The sequence below is a fragment of the Pezoporus wallicus genome, unplaced genomic scaffold, assembly GCF_028554395.1.
Source record: "Pezoporus wallicus isolate ANWC-B61680 ecotype Strahan unplaced genomic scaffold, APGP_CSIRO_Pwel_v1 contig_8557, whole genome shotgun sequence".
NCBI lineage: Eukaryota > Metazoa > Chordata > Aves > Psittaciformes > Psittacidae > Pezoporus > Pezoporus wallicus.
The window spans coordinates 475,664-499,981 of record NW_026640202.1 but is presented as its reverse complement, the minus strand read 5'-3'; the positions used below and the strand labels follow the sequence as shown (position 1 = coordinate 499,981).

The following is a 24,318-nucleotide window of genomic DNA, read 5'->3' as shown; positions in this document are numbered from 1 at the left end:
GTGGTGGTGGCGGTGGCGGCCGCACTTGAGGTGGGTGCGAGGGGCTGCGGGGCGGCCTCGCTACAGGCGGCGGCCGCGGGCGGCTTCCCGGCTCCGCGGACTCGGCGGCTCCGAGCGGCAGCCCTTCTCGCCCCGCGGAGCCGGAAAGCCGCACGCAGCAGCCCGGGCCGGATATACGGGTTGGCTCTTCATGTAAGAATGCGGTGCTTTGCCTAAAGCCAGGCGTGTCACTTAGCTGCCAGCCTGCCTCACGCGCCGTTCTTGTGGTAAAGATGACGGCACATTTTTATTTCTTAATGACTGAGGAGATGGTTGATGAGGGGCTTTGGTGGTGGGTGTTGAAGCAAAGCATACTCTTTCTTCAGGACATAAAAATTTTTGCTGATCGGTGTAATTTCACGTCTGCTTGCCGCATGCCTGTCTTTCCTTCTTCCCCGTCTTTAGTTACACATACTGATTGTATTCTAGTCTTAAATTGGATTAGTTATTTACGATGCAAATGATGTTGCAGTTAATGAGGGTAATGCATAAACTGCTCGTGCTTCTTTTTTTCTTGTTTAGGATGACAGATGATTTTTTTTTTCTTCTACTGGGTAGTACTGGGATCTGTTTCTATTCCTAAATACTTTAAGGATATTTCTTCCAAATGTTTTCTTTTAGGTACATCTCAGTTCCAAAGTACTCATTAAGGAGCAGGTGTGCCGTTTGGTGTCTTGGTGTCTCTTTTCAAAAAACACCTCAAGTTATGGTCCCTGAAAGAAACAATTTATTTAAGTCCTGATTTTGGGGGGGGTGGGGTGGTATTTGTTTTTCTTAATTTCCTTGTGGTTTTAATTTCGTTTCTTCCTCAGTAATTTGATAAAATCTCACTGATTTCTTGTGTGCTTTTGTCTTCTTTCCTGTTCAGCCCCTTTCCACCCTCCAACATCAATAATGCGTTGTAATTATCTAACCGCAAAATATTTGCATTACTGGTTCTTCACAGGTCTTTTTAGCTCGGATCTGCTTTTCCATGAGATAATACGTTAAATGTTTGAGTTTATGTCTTAATTGGTAATTCAACTTTATGGAGTATTCTGTATAAATTAATAAATCCAGTATCAAATAATACTTTTTTTAGGAGATCATAGAATTATAAGGGACTGCTGCAATCTTGACTGCAATCTTGACTGCTGCAATCTTGACTGCTTTCATAGAGTGCATAGTTCTACTAATTTTAAGCATTGAATTCCTATATGTATTCATGTACCTGACTTTTTTCTCTTGCTGTTACAACGTAAGTTGAAAGACTTCTTAGTATCAGCTATTTCCTCAAATACATATTTGCAACTTTGATCTAAATATCTTATTCTGTTAGTAATTTACAATGTTAACTGCATGTTTGCTAAAATTATTTTTATAGTTTCCGTAAGTGAATCTAAATGCATCAGCAAAATTGCATTTTCTGGATATAGGCAGAGATTATGCATAATGCTATATATATCTCATAGAAAAATGTCGTGAGAAAGCATAACTCTGAGCAGTGTAACTCTGTCAGCTGTTGTGTGCATGTGTTTTATGTAAACCCAACCTAAATCTCTCTTCCAATATGTCGACTGGGCTGATCACCCATAGGTTTCTAAGCGTTCTGTGTAATACATCTGTTTCCGACTCCTCTTCTAACAAGAATGCAAGCTTCAGAACTGTGCTTTGTCAGATTTATAGGATAGAAAAGCTCTGACACTTCATTGTGATATTTTACACTTTACTGTGATAATTTATATTTTATTGGGATATGTGTAAACATCACACTTTATTGTGGTATATTTACACCACCTGAAAAGCATTGTTTATTTCACATAAAAAATGCATTTTCTAGTTTTATATTAGAAATTGTCGTTTCAGAGATTATTTTGGTTGAACAGAGTTTTGCTTTTTCTAGTCTTGATTTCACTCTTGATCTGCAGAATATTTATAGTTACGCCATTGTACCTGGGAATTTGACTTGATTTTTTGCACAGATATCAGTCATTTGTGTCTGTGAAAGGTGACAGAGACAGTTTAAAAACAGTTACTCCATGGACATGGCTCTCTACTAAGGGTAATCTGAAGTCACGTTTTTGCTTCCTATTCTTTATTCTGGCTCAAATATACCCATTCATATATTGTTTTCCCGTTGGTATTGTTATCTTTTTTTCACTATATGATAATTCTCAAATAATACTTATTTTTTGTTACTTGTTTTCCTGTGCACTTTATGCACGTTAATAATATCTATAGCAAAGCAGTGTAAGCCCACCACAGGACTGATGCAGACCTCTATTGCTGTTTGAATTTATAGGTCACCACTTGGAATAGACAAGCTCACTAACTGGTGAAATGAAATTAGAAAGAGACCACTTAATGTGACTCACAAATGTTTCATTAGGTGGGAATCTTTGAAGCGCACAGTTACAAGAAGTATCTGTTAAAATAGGTTTCCGTGTAGTTTGAAATGCAGTTACTTAAAACAGAAGGCTGGGAGTGCATTTTTCTGACTTTATGACATTGGGGTTTATTATCTTTTAATTATTACCCTGTTCCATCTTTAATTAGCACGCTTCTTGTGTTTTATAGTCGTCTTTTCCTGCTTTTTCTCACAGGGCTTCTAAGCCCTTGCTGAAGATACTTTTAGCTCAATTAAATTTGTTAAGGAATTCATTTAAAATATGTTGCTTCTTTCTCTATTTTATACTATTTTTTAATTTTTATGTATGTTTTATAGAGAGTTTGAAGAGCTCTGTGTAGTATCAGTGCTTACTGCTACCTGGTTCAATTCATTTAGGATGGAACAAATGGTGTTTGGTCTTCTCTGCACTGGACTGCGCAGGCAGGATTCAAAAAGCACAGAAGCTCCATGCTGAGGCATAGACCAGGTTTGCTACTGGAATAAAGCAACTGCAATGGGAAGAATATGTTCACTTAGTCCCAGAGTAAGTTGGATTCTGAATGCTGGTGTGCTTTCTAAAGGTATGCTGCTACATCAGTTCTTCACAAGTTGGCTTCCTATTACAGGTTTTACGGTAAATAAAAGCCAATCTGATGTGATGCTTATACAGAAGAAACATTTGTGAGGAGATCACCATTTGTTCCTTAAAATGGAATTTATTCAGAAATGTTGGGTGTGTTGTAAAGTCACGTACCAGAAATAGCAGTTCCAGTGTTTCAGGAAGTACTTTGTGTTTACATCTTCCTTCAGGACAGTCATGGTTAACAGACTCTAAACACAATCTACTTTCATCTGTGAGCAAAGTCCATGTATTATTCATGCTTTCTTCTCCTTAAGAGCTTATAAATAAATAAATCAGTGGGCTTTTTTTCTACAAAGATCAGTGTCAGTATGCATATTTTTGTGAGTAATTCTACAATAAGCAGGCATGCACATAATCTGGAAGACACATTGTAGATTTCTGGGCCTTATAATCAATAACATGTTTAAACTATTACGTGTCATGATTGTTAGAAGTTTTCACTTTTAAAGATAGTCTAATACACTGGTAAAAGCCCATTTAGAATAAAAATTTACCTAATAGTACTGTGTGAAGAAGAGTTATTGAGATTGCACAGAAATAGCAATCTCTTGGAGAAAAAAGTTTTTGGCTAGGATGTAGGCTTTGAAACTGTGGTCTGTTTCCATGGCTCCACCAAAAGGCAGAATAGAGTAATAGTTGGGAAAGTCAGAAATTATACTGTCCTTCAGACTGCTATTCAGTGTGTTTAACATAATAAAGCTTGGGAATACATCATTTTAACGTGTTCCCACTTTTACTTCAAACGTGTGGCTTTTTATGGTATCACAGAAATGAGTAGTTTGTCTCTATAATCCAAGTATCCCATAATTGCTTCTTGGAAGTGCGGTGAGGGTGTCTTTTAAGGGCTTGAATTATTTTTGGAATTTCTTTTGAGGTGTCAGATGGTTATTTAGGGACAGTAATCCCCAAGAAATCACCTTCTAGGAGAGAGTTTCATAACAATTACAGAACATTCATAATTTAAAAAAAAGTTTAAGTGATTATTAATGCTAGTAATAGTGCATTTATTTTCAAATTAAAACAGTCAACTTTTGAAAAGTAAGATGTCTGAGATAGTTGGTTTTTTTGTTGGTTTTTTTGTTTTCTTCTGCAAGAAGAGCTGTTGTGAAGGTAATGTGGCAGACAATAAACAAGTCCTAAAAGTAACAGCAGAGTTTGCTGATGGAGCACATACTGTGGAGAAGCATAAGTAGTTTTGCTCTGTACGGAGTTAGTTTTTGTTACTTCTGCTTGACTGAATCATTATTGTCTTAGAGTTTGAGATAAATAGTAAAGATATTTTAGTGGTTCTGGTTTTCTTAATGCTTATTCTATGTGCTAGTCTCCAAGCTAAAAAAAAAAAATGTTGCTCAGAGAGGACTACCTGGGTGATAATACATATAATACAAACAAATAGAATAAAATAACTGAAATGAAAAAAGAAATCCCTAGGAATATATAATAAAATATTGAACTGGAGTTTTCTTTGCTCAGCTGTAGTAGTGATAAATGCTTTGTGATGTTAGGTTTTTTTTCTTTAATAATTTTCTCTTTGTTCTTAACAGTTACAGAACAACTGATTATGCAAAGGACAATGTACAGTGTGTGTCCTGATGACATTTTGTGTGATGTAACATGCTTATTGCCATGGCATCTGAGACTGAAAAGGCCCATGCTCTTCTCCAGACTTTCAGCACAGCTTCAGTTATTTCTAGTCTAGGTTTGGGAGTATTTTGCTTTGTAGCAGACAGAGTTCTGCAATTTTCTTTCATTCAGCAAAATGACTGGCTCCGAGCCTTCTCTGATAATGCAGTGCACGGTATACTAGGAATGTGGTCCTGGGCAATAGTGGTTGGACTCAGGAAGAAAAGTGACTTCACTGAGGTCACTCTGGCTGGCTTCCTCTCCTCTGTCATTGATGTGGACCACTTCGTTCTTGCTGGCTCCCTGTCATTAAAGGTAAGTCAGTAGATAAGTGGTTGTGTACTTTTTTTCTTCACTACTGTTTACTTTTTTGTTCTTCTGCCATATCCTAAGCAAAAAAAGTTCCAATTAGATACATTTAGTAGATATATGGGAATTATATTTGATGCAGTTGTTAAAATTTTAAAAGCCCTAGAAGTATTTTATATCTACTGTTAAGTTCTTCTTGCTCTGTAAAAAGGAGTTCTGAAAGCCTTTGTTTATTATATCCTCTGTGTATCACATAATTGCTTTGTTATCCAAGTTAAACAGTTAAGTGCTGCAGTGTGTGCTTTTTGTATAAAGTGGATTATTCCATTTCTGTTTACAATAAGGGATAGAAATATCTGGAAAGTAGATAATTGAGCTGCAGTTTGGTTTCATTCAGTCTGACTGAATAGTACATTTGGTTTTAGCCAGCCCTAAGTATTTCTCCCACAAACAAGCTATATATGAGCTGTCACTGTTAAAAAGGCAGTTTGAGTTTGCCCTTAAATATAGTTCATTTAAAAAAAAAAAGCAAATGTCAACTTCTTTATAAACATAAAAAGGTGATTTTTCTCTTGTTAAGGAGTATACATGATCATCATCCACTTGCAGAACTGCTTGTAACAAGAGTTTCTCAGTAGGAGTACTACCAGATTATGGCATTTTTTTTTGGTAGTGCTCTGGTGGTTTCGGTGTGTTCTGTTCCTCCTTCCCCATTCACATACCTATAGCCCTGTCTTTCTTGCTTGTTGTAGATATGTATGCCCAGATTTTGCTGACCACAACAGTTTCTTCTGTATACTCTACAAAACATTGGCACCTTCTGTAAGCTCCGTCTGTGCCAGACCCAGCCCCAGTTCTCTTAGCTCTGTGCCTGCCATATCTCATACCTTAGGCAGACACCCAGCTAGCTCTTGCTCCCCATAGCAGCAGCCCTGCCACTCTGCTTGTTACTAGGAACTTGCTCTTGGTTGTAGTTGGAAGTGTCCACTGGAAGTCATCTTCTCAGGCCCCCTGCTGAAGCAGGCTCACCTGGAGCTCGCTGCAGAGTCCCACTTCTCATCGTATGCAAGATGCTCCAGTCCCTTCACACTCTTAGTGGCCCTTCTCCAGACTTAATTGCCAGTAGCTCCATGTATCTCATAGTCGGAAGCCCATCTGGACTCATCTCTCCGAAGGTGGTCTTACCAGTGCTGAGGATAAAGGGAAGCATCACTTTCCTCTACCTGCTGGCAACACTCCTAAGCAGCCCACTGGCCGCCTTTGCCACAGGTCATGTTGCTGGCTCATACTCAACTTGTATTTAACAAGTTGAATTTCCTCTAACAAGTTAAATTTCCTCAAAACTGCTTTCTAGCCAGGCAGCCTCCAGCATGTAGCGCTGCCTGGTATTGTTCCTCCTTAGGCAGCTTCTAGTTCTCCCCTTCTCTTGTACTTCTTGCATATGGAAATACTGTAAAATTATGAAACTATATAAAGAAAAGGAAAGTTTGGTTCATTAAGGAGTCCTATAATATTAACATTTTGGTATGGAATTTAAATCTATAATACTTTCTGTATATATTTCCTTATTTTAAAATCAGCAAATGCAAGTAATGAATAGTTAATTACTAGAAAGTATTGTTAAAGTTTTATTGCTGCTTTGTTCTTGCTTTTGAGGTTATTACCAGTATTTTTTCTTAATTATGACCACTAGATGACACTCTTCACCAGTGTCTGTTTAGAAAGTTGAGTTGTGTCAAAAAACTGGGAGGTGACCTGTCTCTGCCACCTTCAGGGAGGTGAGGTTAAATATGCTTATATTTTCCATAATGGAGACTGCTCTTATAGCCTATCCCTAGTATCCCAAACAAAGTAAATAACTGCAGTTTCATGACTTAATTTTTTTTCCTGTGTTGTTTTGGTTCCCAAGCAGCTAGCAGTTGTTTTCTAATATCCAGCCTAAAGTATTGTTGTGACAGCTAGATCTTGTTTCCCTATTCTTTGTGCCCTCTCTGGAGAAGATAGCTGATTGCTGTGCTTTCCCCAGTGTTGCTCAAATCAGAACTACAAGGTATTGAAAGTAGGAGAATAGCCAGCAGTAAGTTAGTAGCCAAACTTATTTAGCTGAGGAAAGGAGAATGCAGGATGCCTAAAGGCTTTTTCATAGCAATTTGCCTATAAACTTCTCCTTCCAAACATTAACTGCGTTAATAAAGGATGTTTATCTGTGAATCATGTCCTGTGTATGTCTCTTGACCCTTATAGCAGTAACAGCAGTACAACTTGCAAAACCATTATGCTTTTCAAAGAGTCTCTTCTTGACTAGCTGGCTTGCAAAAAATGTGAAGGGCCTAGATCTGTGTTTTCTAAACCCCTCACTATTTTTCTTGGTCTCCTCTGTATTACCTTATGCCTAAATTATCTTTAAAGGGTCCCGGCCCAAATTGTGTATAGTATTTTAGGTGAGATTTCATTAGATCCAGATAGCATAGATTAATTCCTTTTAGTGTCACATACATGCAACATTTCTGTCATTTAAAAAAAAAAACAAAAACCAAAACCAAGTCTGTTACAGGTTTTAAATCTTCTTCCACTACAATCAGAGGGTTTTTAGCTTGTGATATAATGTAATACGCTACTCTTTACTGCTCTGTTGTTGCCCAGTTAGCTAGACTTGATTGTAATACGTGATTTTTCTTTCTTCAGCTTTATATGACGTAACTTTCAGTTTCATGTAGTAATTTCAGGCTGTTGCCTATATAATTTATTACTCCGTGGAATACTTTTTTACTATGTATTTGTTAGCACCAGTCCCATTCTTCCTCCTTAGATTGCAGAATTGAGAGTAACTGATTTAAGAGACTACAATGTTTACTGCTTATGCAACACATTCCTAAGTAACTAATAAATTAAGAATCTAATTAACCACACCACTCTTACTAATTTGTAACAACAGTATTTTTCACATTACACAATTACATATAAAGCTCTTCATAATAACTCTTAAATCTGATGATGGGTTACTTTTTTTAAGTAGGCAGTATTGCCATCTACCTGCAGTTGCTACAGTCACACTCCTCCCATCATTTCCTGCTGACGCAGCTGACTGTTTGGATTATTTGGCTACTGGGCTGCTTTTCATGGTGTCATCATTATTTTTCTGCAGTATTCAGGTTAAATAGTCACCTGTGGTATTTATATGTTTACTCTGATAAATACTTGTGTACCAAGTAGCATGTGATCTGCCCTTTTGGCCACATTATTTTTTGCAACAAATATAAAGTCTACAAAGACCTTGCTACTTAGAATTTGTAGTTCTTTGTATTCCATTTTTAACTGTGTATTATATGGACATAAGTGTAGAAGAATCTAAGAATTTGTGTTTGAAGAATCTGTGTCATTGACTAGCTCTAAAGGTGAACATTTCTGCAGCCTGCCATCATACTCAGCATTGCTGATAAAACAAGAACAGCGTTATGGGCTGTTCCCAGTGTCGCACAGGACTGTAGCCTGAAAACTCATGTTGTAGAACAGATGTGCAGGAATTGCTAGCTTGCTGCTTAAAACTACCAGCTTCTAAAGTGTAGAGAATGCAGTCAGTGGCAAACAAGATTGTACCAGCAAACATATGTATAACAGCTGGTTAATGTGCTGCTACTGACCAGCCTTGGCTGCACAGGAGGCATTCCTGATATGCCCACAAACAACTAATACAACATCGAATTTATAGATCGGGCCCAAAACTAAAGACTTCAGGTCTGTGAAATATCATGGAATATGAGTGACGCAGCCCATGTTATTACATAAATTCTGTGGTGTCACTTCGAGCAGTAAAGCAGGGTTAGCTTGGGTTCTCTTGCATGGAATTGTCTCCAGTCTCCAGATGCTCATGGTGATGGGTAAAAGGGGCTGGAGCAACAGGAGCTTCGAGATCTTGCACCTGATTCAGCATTCAGGGAAATGGAAAGGTAATTTGTGAATAAATTCTGTTTGCAACTGCAGCCTGATCTCTCTCATGGTAGGCATCCCCCTAAATCTACCCAAATCATAGTCATCTTTTTCTGAGAGATTTAAGGCAGAAAAGGCCTTGGTAATCTCTAAAGGCAAACAAGTTAGGAGAAAGTGTGTAACGACTTATATTGACAAGTGGAACATGTCTATCCCTTGGGCTTGTCAACTCAAAGATGTAAATGTTCTCTAGTTACAGGATGGAAAAGAGGTAACAAAGCGTTCTTCTTTCAGAACTTAGGCACAGCATTTCAGGCATTCGATGACTACTGCTATTACTGAATAGGGTTGTCTTGTGCTTAAATTGCACGGTCAGTTTGTTGTATGAACAGCCTTACCATTTAAACTTTGTATGAAACAAATTAAAACATCACCTCCCCAAAACTGGATAGAGGTTGGCACTAATACTGATAAATTGCATATGTAATTAACATTCCCATTCTACTTACTCATTGTGTTGCTGTTGGTACCTAACATCCATAGGGCAAATATTGGGAAAATATTCATTTAGACTTTACCACTGATTTTTATGAAGTGCAGGGATAATGACTAGTCAGTAGGATGTCTGCCAGAATGTATCACTATCCAGCGTGGAATTTTTTCAAAATTAGGCTGGTACGAACTTTTCAGACTCTTGTTGACAATAGCAGTGACTTCTCTTTGTAGGGTAGCAGCACAAGATTTTTCTGCCTCAATCCTTGAATTCTGCTTGTATAAAGCAGAAATGAAGTTGTAGAAAATATACCCTTTGCACCAACTTTAAGGAGCTGAGTCCATACCACTGCAGTTAAAAGTTGCTGAGACAGTTTATGAGCTTTTTAATTCCGTCACCTGATTGAGAGAGTCAGAGAGAAGCATGTGGTGGGAACCTAATAGAGCAAAGCTTTCTGTGAGCCTTTTAACATTGGCATTAGTTTAAAGCACGGGCTGTTATTCTAAGGTGGCCTGTAAGTTTTCATCTCTGATTTGTGGCTAAGGCTACATCAAAGTTTCCTTACAATGAAGACGGTTCCAAGCAGTTGTCTGAATTACTCATAAAAACTTCATTAAGCCATTCCAGAGTCCCACTTCCCATAGCTGAAACCTGCAACAGTTAACACGGCTGAAGCATTGACAGGTTACTGTCTGGTGTCCTGTAGTAATGCTTTGTTTGCTTTCTGCAGTAGATGCAGTATTCAAACTAACAATCAGATGCACCATTATATACAAAGAGTATGCCTCTGGTGCCTGTTAACAGTCTTTCCAAATGCTCACTGGTATCTGAATTGAACCAGTTAATATCAACATCAACACCTGTATAGATCTTTTAGTAATGTGCTGTCATTTTTCTTATGCTTACAGAAGCAAGGATTTACTTATTTGTTGCTTAGAAAACCGAAACAGGTTTTTTGTTTTGTTTCGTTTTTTTACTACCTAAATTTGTGGAGATAGTTCTGGCTGTTGCTAGTAAGTACATCTGGAATGTTTTCTCAAGTATATATATTAAATTGATAGCTATCACTTCTTAAAACACTTAATTTTAATCTCACTGGTTAGCCATTTGCCTTAATTAAAACCAAATATCAGGCTTTCAACTGAAATAGTGTTAAACAATTTGTTGATTAAAAAGAGCCCAGTCACAAATGGTTCAGAGGTCGGCTTCTGAATTTGTCTTTTGCCTGTCTGTAAAGAATACTGTGTCAAGGCAACCAAAATATATGTAACTTAAATGATATTTTTGTTGTATTGGAAGTTACTGTTCTGTTTCAGATGCTGTTCAACTAAAACAGCTTCACAGGTGCTAACCAGTATAGTGGTTTTTTTTTTAAAATCATTAAAACATATGAAATATTTCAAGTAGAGCATATTAAATATTTTAAGTGTATTATATGGTGGTTTTGAATTCAAAATTAGATACATGTAATCAGTACAGCAGACTGTACAAGTTCTGTGCGTACAAGGTTCCACATGCCTATTTGACAGATAGCACAGCTCATCCCTCTCCCTCCCTATTTCATCATTGGTAATGCTTCATTGGATGCGTGATTCACACCATACAATAGAGATACAGCCCAGTAAACAGCTCTTGTATGTCTAAATAATCATGTTGGTTTTGGTAAACTACAGTGGAAAGGAACAGTGTGTTTTTCTTTGCACTTGCACTTAGCCACTTGATAATACACCTGTAAACATCCGTGAAACATTTCTTTTCTTGTCACAGTTGTACCTATTGCCAATTATCTTTTTCTTTTCTGCAGGCTGCTCTGACTCTTCCACGGAGACCATTTCTTCACTGTTCTACTGTGATTCCTGTTGTGGCTCTGACATTAAAGTTTATTATGCACCTTTTCAGGCTTAAAGATTCATGGTGCTTTCTTCCCTGGATGTTGTTCATATCCTGGACTTCTCATCACATCCGTGACGGGATTCGTCATGGCCTCTGGATCTGCCCATTTGGAAAAACTCCTCCTTTGCCATATTGGCTCTATGTGGCAATTACAGCATCTTTACCTCATCTATGTTCATTTATTATGTATTTAACAGGCACTAGAGAATTAATGTCTATAAAACATGGAATCCGCATTGATGTTTAAGAATGAAGTTTCTTAAAGGCTGTTAAGGCTTGAATATTTAAGGACTGTGTGAAGGCAAACTTACTTATTACAGTAGACAGAAGCTTTAGGGAAAATTTGGGAAGATTCAGGAAGATTCAGATATGAGAAAATTAAAATTGCTCAAAATGTGAGTTTGCTTACAGACCTTACTGCTGTCCTCATAAACAACATTTTCCATTAAGTGCAATGTCATCCATAAAATTCAGTATTATTACATGGAAGTATAAATTTCCTCATAAACAAGTTCTCTAACAAAACATGTTACTGTGTTGCATGTTCATAACGTAGTAATTTGTGCTGGGATCTATTCAGTTTTCATTTACAGAAATTTCTCAGAAAAAGTCCCAAAGTAAAAGTATAGCTCTTGTCTAGGTTACAGTGTACAAGCTGAGAATTGTCTATTAATCATTGTTTTACTAATTTTTTTGTTCACTGAACTCCATTGGCCATTAAGGAGATGGGACCTTAATTCCAGTTTGTGATGAACAGCAGTCAAAAGGATTTATGTTTGTAGAAGAGCATATGTAGGGTAGCATGTGCTGAGCTGAAGTTATCAAAGGAAGTAAAGATGAGGTGATGTGTTCATACAACACTCATGTGGGTAAATATATCTTAGTATAAAGTGCTAAGAAGTTACAGAAGATACTATCTGGGATGACTGGCTTACTAAGTATCAGAGACCTATGGCTGCAAAGTACTAGAGGCTGGCTGATGCACGCTAAGCTAATTACAGAAAGCGTTTCACCTTTTAAAATGTGCCTTCCAAATAGTCTCTGCCCTATATGTTCTTCATGTAAGAAAGGTATGCTTAGGGAAACAATCAAAAATGTGTTGGCTTAGAGCCGTCAAAGCAGGAACTGCCTTTTATCCAAAGGTTTAATGGTTTAGAAGAGGAGGAGTTCATGCATTTACTTCTAACCTGTATTTTAAACTATAAGGTTATGAAATTCCAGTTATGAATATATTTTGTGCAAGAAGTGAACACTTAAATCCTTGCAGCAAATTTTCTGAATTCTTATTTCATAGTATAATACTCATATAATTTTGCGCTTTATAATATACAGGTCTGTTGCAAAGGGAAATGCATATAGGAACAAAGTGGAGAATTGCATTTTCTCATTTTTAGATTGTAGCTGTAGTATTTTCGGTAACTCTATGTCCACCAACAGTCCTTAAGATTGGTATGGTACTGTAATGTCCTGGCGATGTTTAAGGTATATCTTCAGTAGTTTAAAAACACATATTTTCATTCTCTGTATTGCGATTTTTGTGAGGGTTTTTTACAATAATTTTCAGCTGTGTTTCAATATCTTACTTTTCTGGTCATGTTCTTGTACCAGTTCTACCACAGCAACAGGTGAATGCCACTTAGAAATATATGAAGGAAGGCAGCAAGAACATGTGACACTTAAATTCTTTCTCTCCCTGCAGACCTACCTGGCAGTCTCACATCCTGGCCTTCAGGCAACTTCACCTCAGGCTGTTGACAGCTTTTCAGAGTAAACTGACAGGTTGCATGTAATGCTGTAATTTGTGGGTACACAGATTAGAGAACAATGGTGAAGTTCATGTCACCTAGGAGATACACCTGCCTATTAGGAATGAATTGCCTAACAATTCCTTGCCAGTATTTCATGTGCATTTCAAATTCATTGGTATTTCCAGCTATGCATTGATACCTACATGTGTAGCAAAACCATGGCAAAAATAAACCAAGACACTAAAACCATAATGAATTTGTGCTTTTACTGCATCCTTTACAGTAAAGGATAAGTGTGAAGTACAAAAAGCATGTGAATTACACACAAAAAAAAACTGTTAAAAAGCTCAAGTTAATTCTGTGCACAATTCATGATACTAAAACAATAGTTATTTCAGTGGTTCATTTGCTATGCTAATCTAAACTTTTCCATGTATTTTCAAGTGGTACTTAACCAAGTTGAAGAAAGTGTGGTGGTTTCCTTTATTGTTAGAACTTTGCTGCTTTTTTTCCTGTTTAATGGACTGCTATTGTGGAAAGTAGGTACTAACAATTGCCAAGTTTTAAAGAAAAGTGTTAGAATGCTGCTTCTCCCCAGTCCTCCAGAAACAAGGCAAAATTTTTCCTAATGTCCCAGTGGCCTTAACAGAAAGAGTAAACACATTTCTTACCAGTTTTTATTTAAAATGTAATCTGCATTTTTCACTTGACTCCTGGTACCACTTTATTCTACAGGGAAGTGTATTGCATCATGTGCCTTTAATTGGTTATTGATAAGTGAATTATTCATAATTGGTGCTGTGCTTCAAGGGAGTTTGCATTAAGTGGAAGTAATCTTAACAGCCAGGCCATTGGTATTAGTTTATTACTAGAAGAACATTTCTTTTGCTAACGGAAATAAAGTTCCAGAATGAGGGAGGGAAGGGGTTAGAATTCAGTCTAAAGGAAATGTTAGTTCATAGTTAATTTTGAACACATATATTTTTATTCCATCAGCTACTATCAGTATGAAGCTAAATGAAATGCATCAGAAGAGTACATTTCTGTTTAATGGAGCCAATCTGTATTCTGTCAATTACGTAAATTTATTCAGGACAGAATAAATTTTATATTACAGGTGTTGCACAGCATGGGCTTTGTTCAGCCAGTAATTCTGAATCCACGATCTAGGTTTTGTTTCCCTGCTACAGGCAGACCTTGCACTGAAACAAAGGAAGGGCTGTTGGTTTAAAATACACTTTGCATCCATTAAAAAAAAAAAAAACAAAAAAAACCCACAATAATAAGGCTTTTCTTCAAAACAGTAAGTTGGTTACTTCAGTTATTTCTTAAAATTTTCCACATTTCATGGCCTCTACACTGAATTCTGTATTGTAGAACTGTTTTCTATTACATATAACATAGACCCACTATTAAAGATAAATAATACTTGTATTTATATATCTCACACACTGATCTTTTGGTCTGTGTTCATATAATCATCTTCTATTGCTTAACCTAATTTTGTATCAAATTTACCTAGGGTAAGGAGGAGTGTTTGTCTCAGTGACTAGGAAACACAGTTATGCTATTAGTTAGCAAAAACATTTTAATGCAGTGTTAAGAAAATTTCAGAATGTTGAAAATAAATGATGCTGCATTCTTTTTGTTTGAAATGTTAAGTAGATTTCTAAGCAGCTTGTAGAAACAGATTTGTTTAATCAGAACTAATTGACTGAAAACATTTGTATTAGTAAATATGGGGGAACAATCTGTGTGAAAATGGATTTGTACACTGAAACTGTTGCAAGGGTAATTGAGCAAGTCAGACTGTATGCTGTTGCCATGTCCACCACAGAAACAATTCCTTTGTCCAAGGAATGATACTAATGTCCCAGAAGCTTTCCTCAGGTTGCCAAGGGAACTCAGTCTTACTTTGATCTTAGTCAGTCTTTCACTTAAATATTGTGTCACACTAAGGGCTCCTGGACTGGTGTGTGGTGGTTTCCTTGATGTGCTGTTCACTCCTTCCCAACAATCTTACAGATGAGCCAAAAAAGCTGGTAGTTGTGAGTGCTGGTACAGGAACTGGGTAAAGAAATGAAACCGAAGACAGCAGATGTAACAGTGGCACAAGGAATTTACAAGGTTATTAATGCTGCTAGTTTCACTTTTATGTTTCAGTTTAAATTGCAGATAGTCGAACAAAACCAACTTCTTTTTATATATTACTGTCAACAATTTAGAAGCAAGTTTTGTGATGACTGCTCTAAAAGCCTGAAGCGTTTCTGGGATAAATGAATACTGTAAGATTTAAGTAATAAGGCTTTATCCATCTATTTTCAACAAAAGCATTTATGTATTTTTATTCATGTAACTGTGTATAATGTATAGACACAGGTACTCATTTTCCTGATCTTACCAAGGAAGCACGTTTGGAGAGATTTGATACAGAATACTCTAGATAGCAAAACCTTTTAACACAAGTAATTTTTGTTTCATTAGTCCTTGGAGAGATAGATCTTCCCTTTTTCTAGACATGTTTTGTTAATGTGAAAGTTTTAAGTGATTTACAAGCATATTTTGAGTGAATGTTCTGTATTCCTTGTACATCAAACATAAATAAGCCAAACAAATGCACTTACAACTTCATGCCATGAAAATGTACACACATTATTTATCATTTTTTTCCCCCAAAGTAAAAACAATTTAACGTGCTCTTGCATCTTGCTTCATCCATCTTGCATGTCTATGTAAAAGTTGACCAAATGGCATTTCTAGTAGTTTTATATGGGTACAGAGACAGTATAGAGCTGCGTTTGTGCTTGACTTAACTTCAGGTTAGATGAAAAGCTTGCTTCTGCTTCAGTGTACCTGACCCACATACCTCAGCTGGATTCTGCAAGACTAGATGGCAGACATCTGTCTCATCACAGAGTCCCTTTGTATTCAGTGTATATCTAGTCTGTCTGTTGGTGCTTGAAACATGATTCATCTCTTCCTAAAAGAGAAGTCTACTTCTGTTCTACTAAATTGCATTCTAGTCACCGCAGATTGTATTTAATTGGAAGGTAGGTGGCTAAAATTGAGGTTGTAGATTGGGCTTGTCTTCCTATCATTCACTGTGATTTCCTATTGCTGAAGAAGTGAACTGTCTTTTCAAGAACTCTTTTATCCAGATGATTTCTTAATATGCAGAAAAGCATGAAAAAGTGAAACAACTAAAGCCAAATCCCATGAGTCACTTCACGTAACTTCTAGACTGACACATTTCAGCTTTTTAAAATGAATTGTAGCTTTTAAAATGCAGAACAAACGTATTGTAAAATTAGATTATTTTCTTTTTCAAAATCTAAATCTGTCCAAAGCCAGGAGATTCTCTTTAAAAGATTAAACCATTGCAGTTAATATATTTATCATGGCTGAAATTTCCAGTGCCAAGTCCTTGCTTCAGTTTGTATTTCCTTGAAAAAATAACATGGCTCTGGCTGCAGCGTATGGGAACTTAGGCTAGGAACATGAAGTACTGTAAAAGTCTGAGCCCCTTTCTCCTTTGGAAGTTGACTTAGAAGAGGCTCTACAGCAGAGCTTGTACTACGTACTGTCAGTCTCTTGTAATTGCAATACATGAAAGTGGATTGTCTGTTATTGTCATGATAAATATTTATTGCCATTAGAAACATCTGATACTATTCTCCAGCACTTCCAAAGAGATGTGGGTTGTACTTGCTGCTGCTGCCTGCACACTCAGGGCAAAGAAGGAATGCTGCAGTGTTACTTAAGCAAAACCATGGCCTAAGTATGTAGTTTATGGGGCTCCATGGGTGTTAAAACCTGCTTCTGTTAAGAAGAAAATCCCGAGTTTTTTCCCAATGAGTTTCTACCACTGAAAGTTGTGTTGAATGATCAAATTTCTTGAAAACTTGTTTCAAATAAGAAAATCTTGTACTTAATTACAAGAAAGTCTGTTCTTTTGCTGCCTATTTCAAAGGGATGAATTGGCACACTTTGTGGTTGTCTATTGCCTGGATTAGCTCTGCAAAACAGGCAGTGTCTTCTTAGTCATCAAGAGAGTGAGCATTTTCCATCTTTATAGTGGACAGGTATAAAGGTTTGCAAATGCCAAGTACAACTTTTTTGCCTTGGCACATATTCATAAGTAGTCACCTGTCATGCAAGGTTACGCAAGGTATTCAATAAAAGGTGGAAAATGCTTTGGACTAATCATACACCACGCATTTCATCAGAATCTGTCCAAACTGCTTACACAACAAGCTGTAGGTGCACCTCCTCTGGAAGAAATTAACCGGTATCATAAAATAGGCTACTTGTTTGAAAAAAGAACTGTTGAAGAATTGCTTTGCTCTAGCTTTTTCTTCATCCAGTTTCTTCTGTCTTGCAGAAGGACTGGCCTTCCACTGAGTTTGTTCGCATTGCCACATAGTGTACACGTACTTAAAGCTTATGTGAAAGATAAAAGCTTTCAAGTGCACAAGGTGAACTTGAGTTGCATGATTATAGCAGAATGCTCTGTTCCTGAGTTGGTGGTGGTATATATAAACCAGAGGGGGGAGCATCTCTCAAAAGGAGTAGTATTGATTGAAGGTAGAGAATGTCAATTTCCCTGGCACTGGTAGTACTTCCTTATGCCAGAATATCACTCCAGTTTTCCTGGCAGAATATTGCTTTATTGATGGAGAGAAAAAGCTTTATTTCTCAGTTGAGCTTCCAGCTGATTTGGCACACTGACATAATTACATCTACAGAGGTAACACTGATTTTTCTCTGTGTAATGAGAAACCTTCTACTAAAATTTTTCAACTTTGTACTGTACCCAGACTTGAAAAAAATAGTGCATCAGAATGGTTTGTGTTGAAGACAGAGTTTGAAAACACTCTCCTGACATGTTTATGAAGGTTATTTGCTATTTCTGCTTTTTTTTCTATCCCAAAATAAAAATACTTGCAGGCTCTTAGGAGTTAATTGAATGGTCTACTTGATGGAGGACAAAAGGACTTGCAGAGGTACCAACAGGACAAAATGGTTTACCAGCCTTTTGAAGGAGGTAACTGCTGGCTTTCAAAGTCAAAACAGTTGAACAAAGGTGTTCTCTGACATGCATAAAATACATCTGAATGCAATTGAATGTTATGTCCCTTTATATATTATCAAAGGAAAACTGCTTAACTGACCCTTGTTTTCTTCCTCTTGTATTCCTGCCTCCATGATGGTATTTCACATTTACCTCCCAAGTGCTTTATAAGCATTACCCAATCTCACTAGGTCTCTAATTAGTTTACAGGGAGGAAACAAAAAAAGCAGCTTTTTTTTTTTTTTTTTTTTTTTTTTTTGTGGGGAAGCTGGGCCAGAGAAGTGTGTTCAAAGCCCTACTTCTTCAAAGCAGAAGAGGTAGAGCTGACAGAAATGTTAGGATGAAATGTAGTTATTCAAGGAAAGACTCCCCTAGAGAGGAGCTTGTTTCAAACTGTAATTACTAGCTTTGAGTTTCATGGTTAAATGATATACATCAGTCGCTTCCTGCTAGCTGACCTAAAGTGATGAAATAGTTTGGGGTTTAAAACTACAAAAAGAGAGCAGGTTATTGCAAACAACTTTCCAATGCCAGGAAAACAGGCTTTGGAATAGCAATGAGGAACTAAAATACCAAATTCACTTGCCAAAGTAAATCACCACCCTGCCCGAGTTAGTCAATAAATAAATCGCAGGACGATTCTTCCATCCAAGTACTTGGTGGACTGGAAACCATCAGATAATTTGAAAGAAAAGCAGTGAAATTGATTATGGGGAGAGTGTGTGTGTAATGTCTTCTGGCAGGAACAGAACCTCCCCTGGGAAGGACAGTCAGCACTTACTGTCTCTTATTCCTGTTTGGTTTTTATTGCAACCTAAAGATTAGATCCCTGAAGGATTCGAAAAGCTAGCATGGCCCATCTTTAACTGGAAACACATGGTCAGTGCTGACTGTAGACAAGAGGAAACATAAAGGAGTATTTTTGTTTGCCTGACTTCAAGTTGTAAACATAACCTAAAAGAGATTAGCATGCTAATTTGTTCCTGTGTATTTTCCTGATCAAATTTTACTGTGTTACATCTGTGCAGCCTTGATCTGTTATCTGAGAGAGGAGCATGGTTCACTGTGCAGGTTTCACAGTGTAACCTTTATTGCAGATGAGGAATATTTGGTGATCACATCACTTTAAGTGGAATTCAAAAGACAAGCAGGCCCAATCCAGAACCCAGAGCCCTTCCCAGTGTCAGTGAGTGAGAACTGCAGAAGCAGCATATTATTAACAACATTCTCATTAATAGTTTATTTGTTCTGGGTAGTGCAGGAAGGTTTCAGTCTCTCATTATGTTAGGTGTTGTGTAACACAGCAAGATAGTCCCTGCCCAAGTAGTAGTAGAATATAAATATTTTTTATATCATGCAGATAACATTTAACTATAAAAATATGAAGACATGAGAATTGATTCTGATCTTGTTTAACTTCAAGTAGCAGACTTTATAAAAGCAAATCAAAACTAATTATTGCAAATTTGTACTACTGTTTTCTTTTTTCCTCCAAAATGTTGGCATTTCCCGTACCCCTAGGACTTGTGAAACTCGTGCATCTGGCATTCCAAAAAAAGCTGCCAAGAGTAGCCCCACATATTTTATTTTTGTATTAATTCTATTGAAAAAAAAAACAACCAAAAAATCTTAAGAAGTTTATACACAGACAGTGACATCACGGAGGAGGACAGGGAGGATGTGTACCAACTCATGCATCTTTCTACTGTTCAGAATTTGCTATGGCTGTCTCCCATTGTTGGTGAAGTGTGGCCTTTTCCAAAAGCAGGGCACATCAGATTTTCTACTAATGAGGCAGGAGAAATTAACCCCACTGCAGTCCTGCCTGCCGTGTTCCACAGTAGCACACATGCAATGTACGTGGCACACTGTTCACTGGAGCTTTTTTGTTCCCTTCTGAGAAGAAGAGCTAAAAAAATCAAACCAATGTGTAAGAATCTGTTTTGGATGATGGCTCCTTACACAGTGAGCTCCCCTTCTTCTGATGAGCTACCTGGCAGCTCCTGAAAAAGGATGGATGTTGATAGGAAACTTATGCAGGGACCCATGGTAAGAACACACCGCTCATGTTTCACAGTCAGCGGGCCAGGGGATCCATTCAGGAAGAAAAGATCCTTTGTTAGAGCTCCCCTCTTATTTCTTAGCCCAGGCTATGAGGCCATGAGAAGCATAAAAGAAGTCTTGAAGCTATTTTGCCTCTTCCCCAGCTTTGATACCTACGTTGGGCATAAAGAAAGCATGAATTCAACTCTGTGAATGAAAAAACAAGTATGCTAGCCTCAGAGCTGTGAGGGGATGACTACCTGTTGCTTGGCAGATGTGAGGTCCTGAGGAGTTGTGTAAAAATCATAGTGCTAGCTAAATAATGAAAATGTAACGTGGGCATGATGATTTGTAAGACAAAATTGAATTATAACCACAGGCTGCAAGAGATCATAGTTCAGGGTTGATAATGACTTCACAAGCCAGTGTAACCATCAGTGAATTGGGTCAGGAAAAGAGGGAGAATCACATTTGTTCCCTGAAAAACTGGTGCAAGGCTGTTGATCCTCATGCACTGATGTAATCTGCTGCAAGCACTCCACACAGCCTTGTGTTAGTATAACCTCATGCAGTGGTCATGTTTGTGTTTGTCCCTGTGTAAGCCTTTGGTGACTGTAAACATGTTTTCAGCCAAAGTGTTAAGACCAGAACATTTGTGTATTTATGTTGGTAGAAAAAAGCACCAACCTTTTTTAAAAATCAGATTTAACAAATTTCCATTGAACATTTGTCACTTTTTCTGATCCCCCTATACATATAATGTTTGTTTTTGAAAGATAAGGAAATCAGAATAGGTGCTCAGAATACATGTTGTCCTGAAAGTCAGCTTTTAGGGCTGAGGAGAAGCAGGATAGAAACAAAGCATCATGCTGAACCAGACCACTGATCTGTGTGATCAGATATTGCCTCTGTAGGGCATGAGCTTTCAGATTATATAAGTAGACCTTCTCTCCATCCCCCAGTTTGCTTTTCGCCTTATGGAATCAAAATACCAGACTCACTTCCTCATTCAAATGTCAGTTCAGGCCAAAAAAAACTTCCAAAAGTTAGGGGAATATGGTGTTTGGCACTTAGAATTGTCATGAGAAGTCTTTTGGAAGGCAGAGTTGGGAAGAGGCTGTGTGAACAACTAATGTAAAAATCTCATTTTTTACTTGGTTTGCAAAAACGGCTATGCTGTGTAGTCCAGCAGAATTTTTTATTCATTTATTTTTTTTTTAATAATAAGGAAGCATGCAGAATTACTGATCTTTGTTCTATTAAGAAATACAAATCCCAATGTCCTTCTTCCCTGCTTATGTATCTCAGCATCAGGTTTTCTCAAGTGAGCCAGCTGTGGAAAACATCTGCCATTCTGTCTTTTCAGCAGCTGCAGATCCTCTCAACAAAACACTTGTGGCCATCCTCTAAATTATGATTGATTTTTTTAAAAACAAAGATTGAAAAGGGAAGACTCTTCAGCCGTCTCTTTGCTCTCTTACTCAATGAGTTAGGTCCTTTTTCTAAAGCTGCGTAATAATGTGTTGACTTCTAAATGTCAGCCAGCCAGCTTCTCATCTCTGTTAGCACCTGAGCCACAGCATCCTCTCCTCTTGCAGTTTGGCCTCCAAAGTGCTGCCTCTGAGGAATGGTCCCTTTTGCTGTGTACTAAAGGTAAGGGCTGTCTGAGTGGTTTCCATTGGTGATGACAGCTGTTACTGCAGTAAAAGCTAAAATCCAGTAAAAGCACCTCCAGGTAAAATGCCTGGCTCTTAGGGGAGAGTGTGTGTGTGGAGTGCATGGAGTCAGCTGCTTCAAATGGAACTCAAAATACTTGCAATGAAAATTTTACTGAAACAGCCAATAGAAAATACTGGGTATTCCTCTGCAATTCTGGCACTGCAGCAGATCTGGTACCTTTGGATTCTTGCTGTGTAAAGCCCAAATCCAATTATTTGGGACAAAAAACTGCATTCTTCCAAAGAACGCAACTTTCATCCCATTCTATCATAATCTAATGGTCAGGGCATGGGAAGCCCATGCTCTGTGTGCCCACCTGACGGGAGGGAAATGGGCACTTCAGTCTCTCCTCAGGTTTCTTCTCTGTTTTATGTATCAGTAAGATGTAGAGCTGAATGTAAAATACACTCCCCTAAGGCCTGAGCTGGCTGTCAGGAAAGCTTACCTAAGGAGTGGAGGTATCTGCACCCTCCTTCTCAGGCAGAGGACTGAATCTGGCTGGTTTGCGTCTTACTGAGTGCATTAACCATTTAAACTGTTCACAGCTCAAATTCATTTTTCTTCTGGACTCTTTTTTTTCTCCCAAAAGAAACTACCCACAGATAAATTTCTGGTGTGCAGAAGGATGATGAGAGTTTTAAAGACAGAGAATTGTAAAGTCTGCTCTCCCCCTTGTCAGTCATTCTTGCCCTCTTGATAGATGGGAGAGATCTCGTCCTTCCTCCAGTCATCGGGCATCTCTCCCATTTCCCATGATTTTTCGAAGATGATGGAGAGCAGCAGAGCAACAACATCTTTCAGCTCTCTCAGCACCCATGGGTGCATCGCTTCAAAGCTCATGGATTTATGAGTGTTAATCTGTCCAGCCTGTCCCTAACCCAACCCTCTACAACCAGGGGGAAGTCTTCCCTTCTCTGGCCTTCTCTTACTTCTGAGGTCTGTGACCTCCAAGGGCTGTCCTTAGCAGTGAAGACTGATGCAAAGAAGGCATTCAGAAGTTCCTCCTTCTGTGAATCTTCTGTTACCAGGACAACCCATCTGATTCAGCAACGGCCCCACATTTTCCCTTATCTTCCTTTTGCTGCTGATATACTTGTAGAAGCCCTAAGGAAGTCCAAAGTGTAACTGTAAATTATGTCCTCTGTCCATTCATGATTTAAGCCAGTCTAAGAAAAGAAAAAAATTATTGTGAGTTGTTGATCATGATCATTTAGAGAGTCATAGGAAGTAGCAAAGTAACAAATAAGCCTGTTGCATCTATCAGTACTTTAGAAGCCTTTGTCAAATTAAGTCTCACTAGAGATGGCAATGATCCAAAGTTGCTTCGATGTAAATTATCCTGCTTTAACAAACTGAGTTGGAGGGTTTAGTCTTCTTCACTAATCAGCACTCCTGTTGCAAAAGAAAATTGTTCAGAGGCAAGGAGTGGGTTAAAGAAGGACACTTTACACTTGCTTCTGCTTGAGTAAGTGGAAAAAAGGACGCATAACTGGAGGCATTTTATTACAGTGCATACTAACATAGAAGTTACAGTCATCAACCTGTGTTCAAAAATTAAAGGCTCAGATGGAAAAAGCTGTCAGATTTAGGCTTTCCAGGAGTCCTACATTCACAAATAAAGTTAGAACTTCAGAAAGGATTAAAACAAGGATTTGCTTTGTTTCTCAGGTGGAAGAATGACTACCTTCTCATTTGCAACACTTTCTGCCTGCAGGTTTGCACTTCTATTTGAGCTTTGAATGTGATTCAAATCAATATGTCAATAAAACTCTTCACTTTCCTGTACCTGTACTTGTCAACTATGCCAGTGCAGTTCTTGGAAAAGAATGTTGCGATAATTTGTTTTTGCTTTGTAAGCTGGATGGCTGCCTGCACATTCATATGGTGCCATAGCACAGTATTTGCTATTGTTTCCTGGCTTTATTCTTTATTTCTCAGTTTCATGAAGCACCATTGTTTCCTCATTTTACATTTTGTTCAGTTCTAATAGGTGTAACATTTTAAATTGTTGACACGTTACATAGCCTCCATAAACTGGAAAGCATGTTCCATGTCTGACACAATCATAGCTCCTTGCTGCACTTTCCCATTGAAGTAAATAGACATTTACTGTATTTCGGACCTATAAATGGCACCATGAACTCTGAGGAAGTATTAAGATGTAAAACTTCAGTGCAAACCGATTAGTGTGACTGGTTTTATTTAAGTAAGTTTTATTTGGTATACTGTAGTTTGTTGCCAGCAGCAGAGAAATGAATACCTGTAGATATCTGTATTTATTCTGTGTTTCTGAGAACACAGCATGTGTGTGTGTGCCTGAGCAACCACCTGGAAACACTTCAGACTTGTCGTTGCAGGATCCAGTCTTAACAGCCACGGAGTGCTTTGGTTCTTCCCCTCTTCCCATTGCTGCTGCAGCTCTCCACGTGTTACCTTGGTGAG

The 24,318-nt window shown here is 37.9% G+C and overlaps 2 protein-coding genes across 4 annotated transcripts in view; both read left to right on the top strand.

Moving 5' to 3' along the window:
• SELENOP (selenoprotein P) overlaps window positions 1-24,318 on the top strand; it is a 170,146-nt gene that overhangs the window by 42,610 nt on the left and 103,218 nt on the right. The window lies entirely within an intron of this gene.
• Window positions 211-11,617, top strand: TMEM267 (transmembrane protein 267). 2 transcript variants are annotated; one of them, XM_057418059.1, is made up of 4 exons: window positions 211-696; window positions 2,804-2,951; window positions 4,601-4,988; window positions 11,207-11,617. In XM_057418059.1, exons 3-4 carry the CDS (start codon window positions 4,665-4,667, stop codon window positions 11,540-11,542), a joined length of 660 nt encoding a protein of 219 aa, XP_057274042.1. In that variant the 5' UTR covers window positions 211-696; window positions 2,804-2,951; window positions 4,601-4,664; the 3' UTR covers window positions 11,543-11,617. The 2 variants fall into 2 exon arrangements, with proteins under 2 accessions (XP_057274042.1, XP_057274041.1); XM_057418058.1 differs by lacking the exon at window positions 211-696 and adding an exon at window positions 2,232-2,407.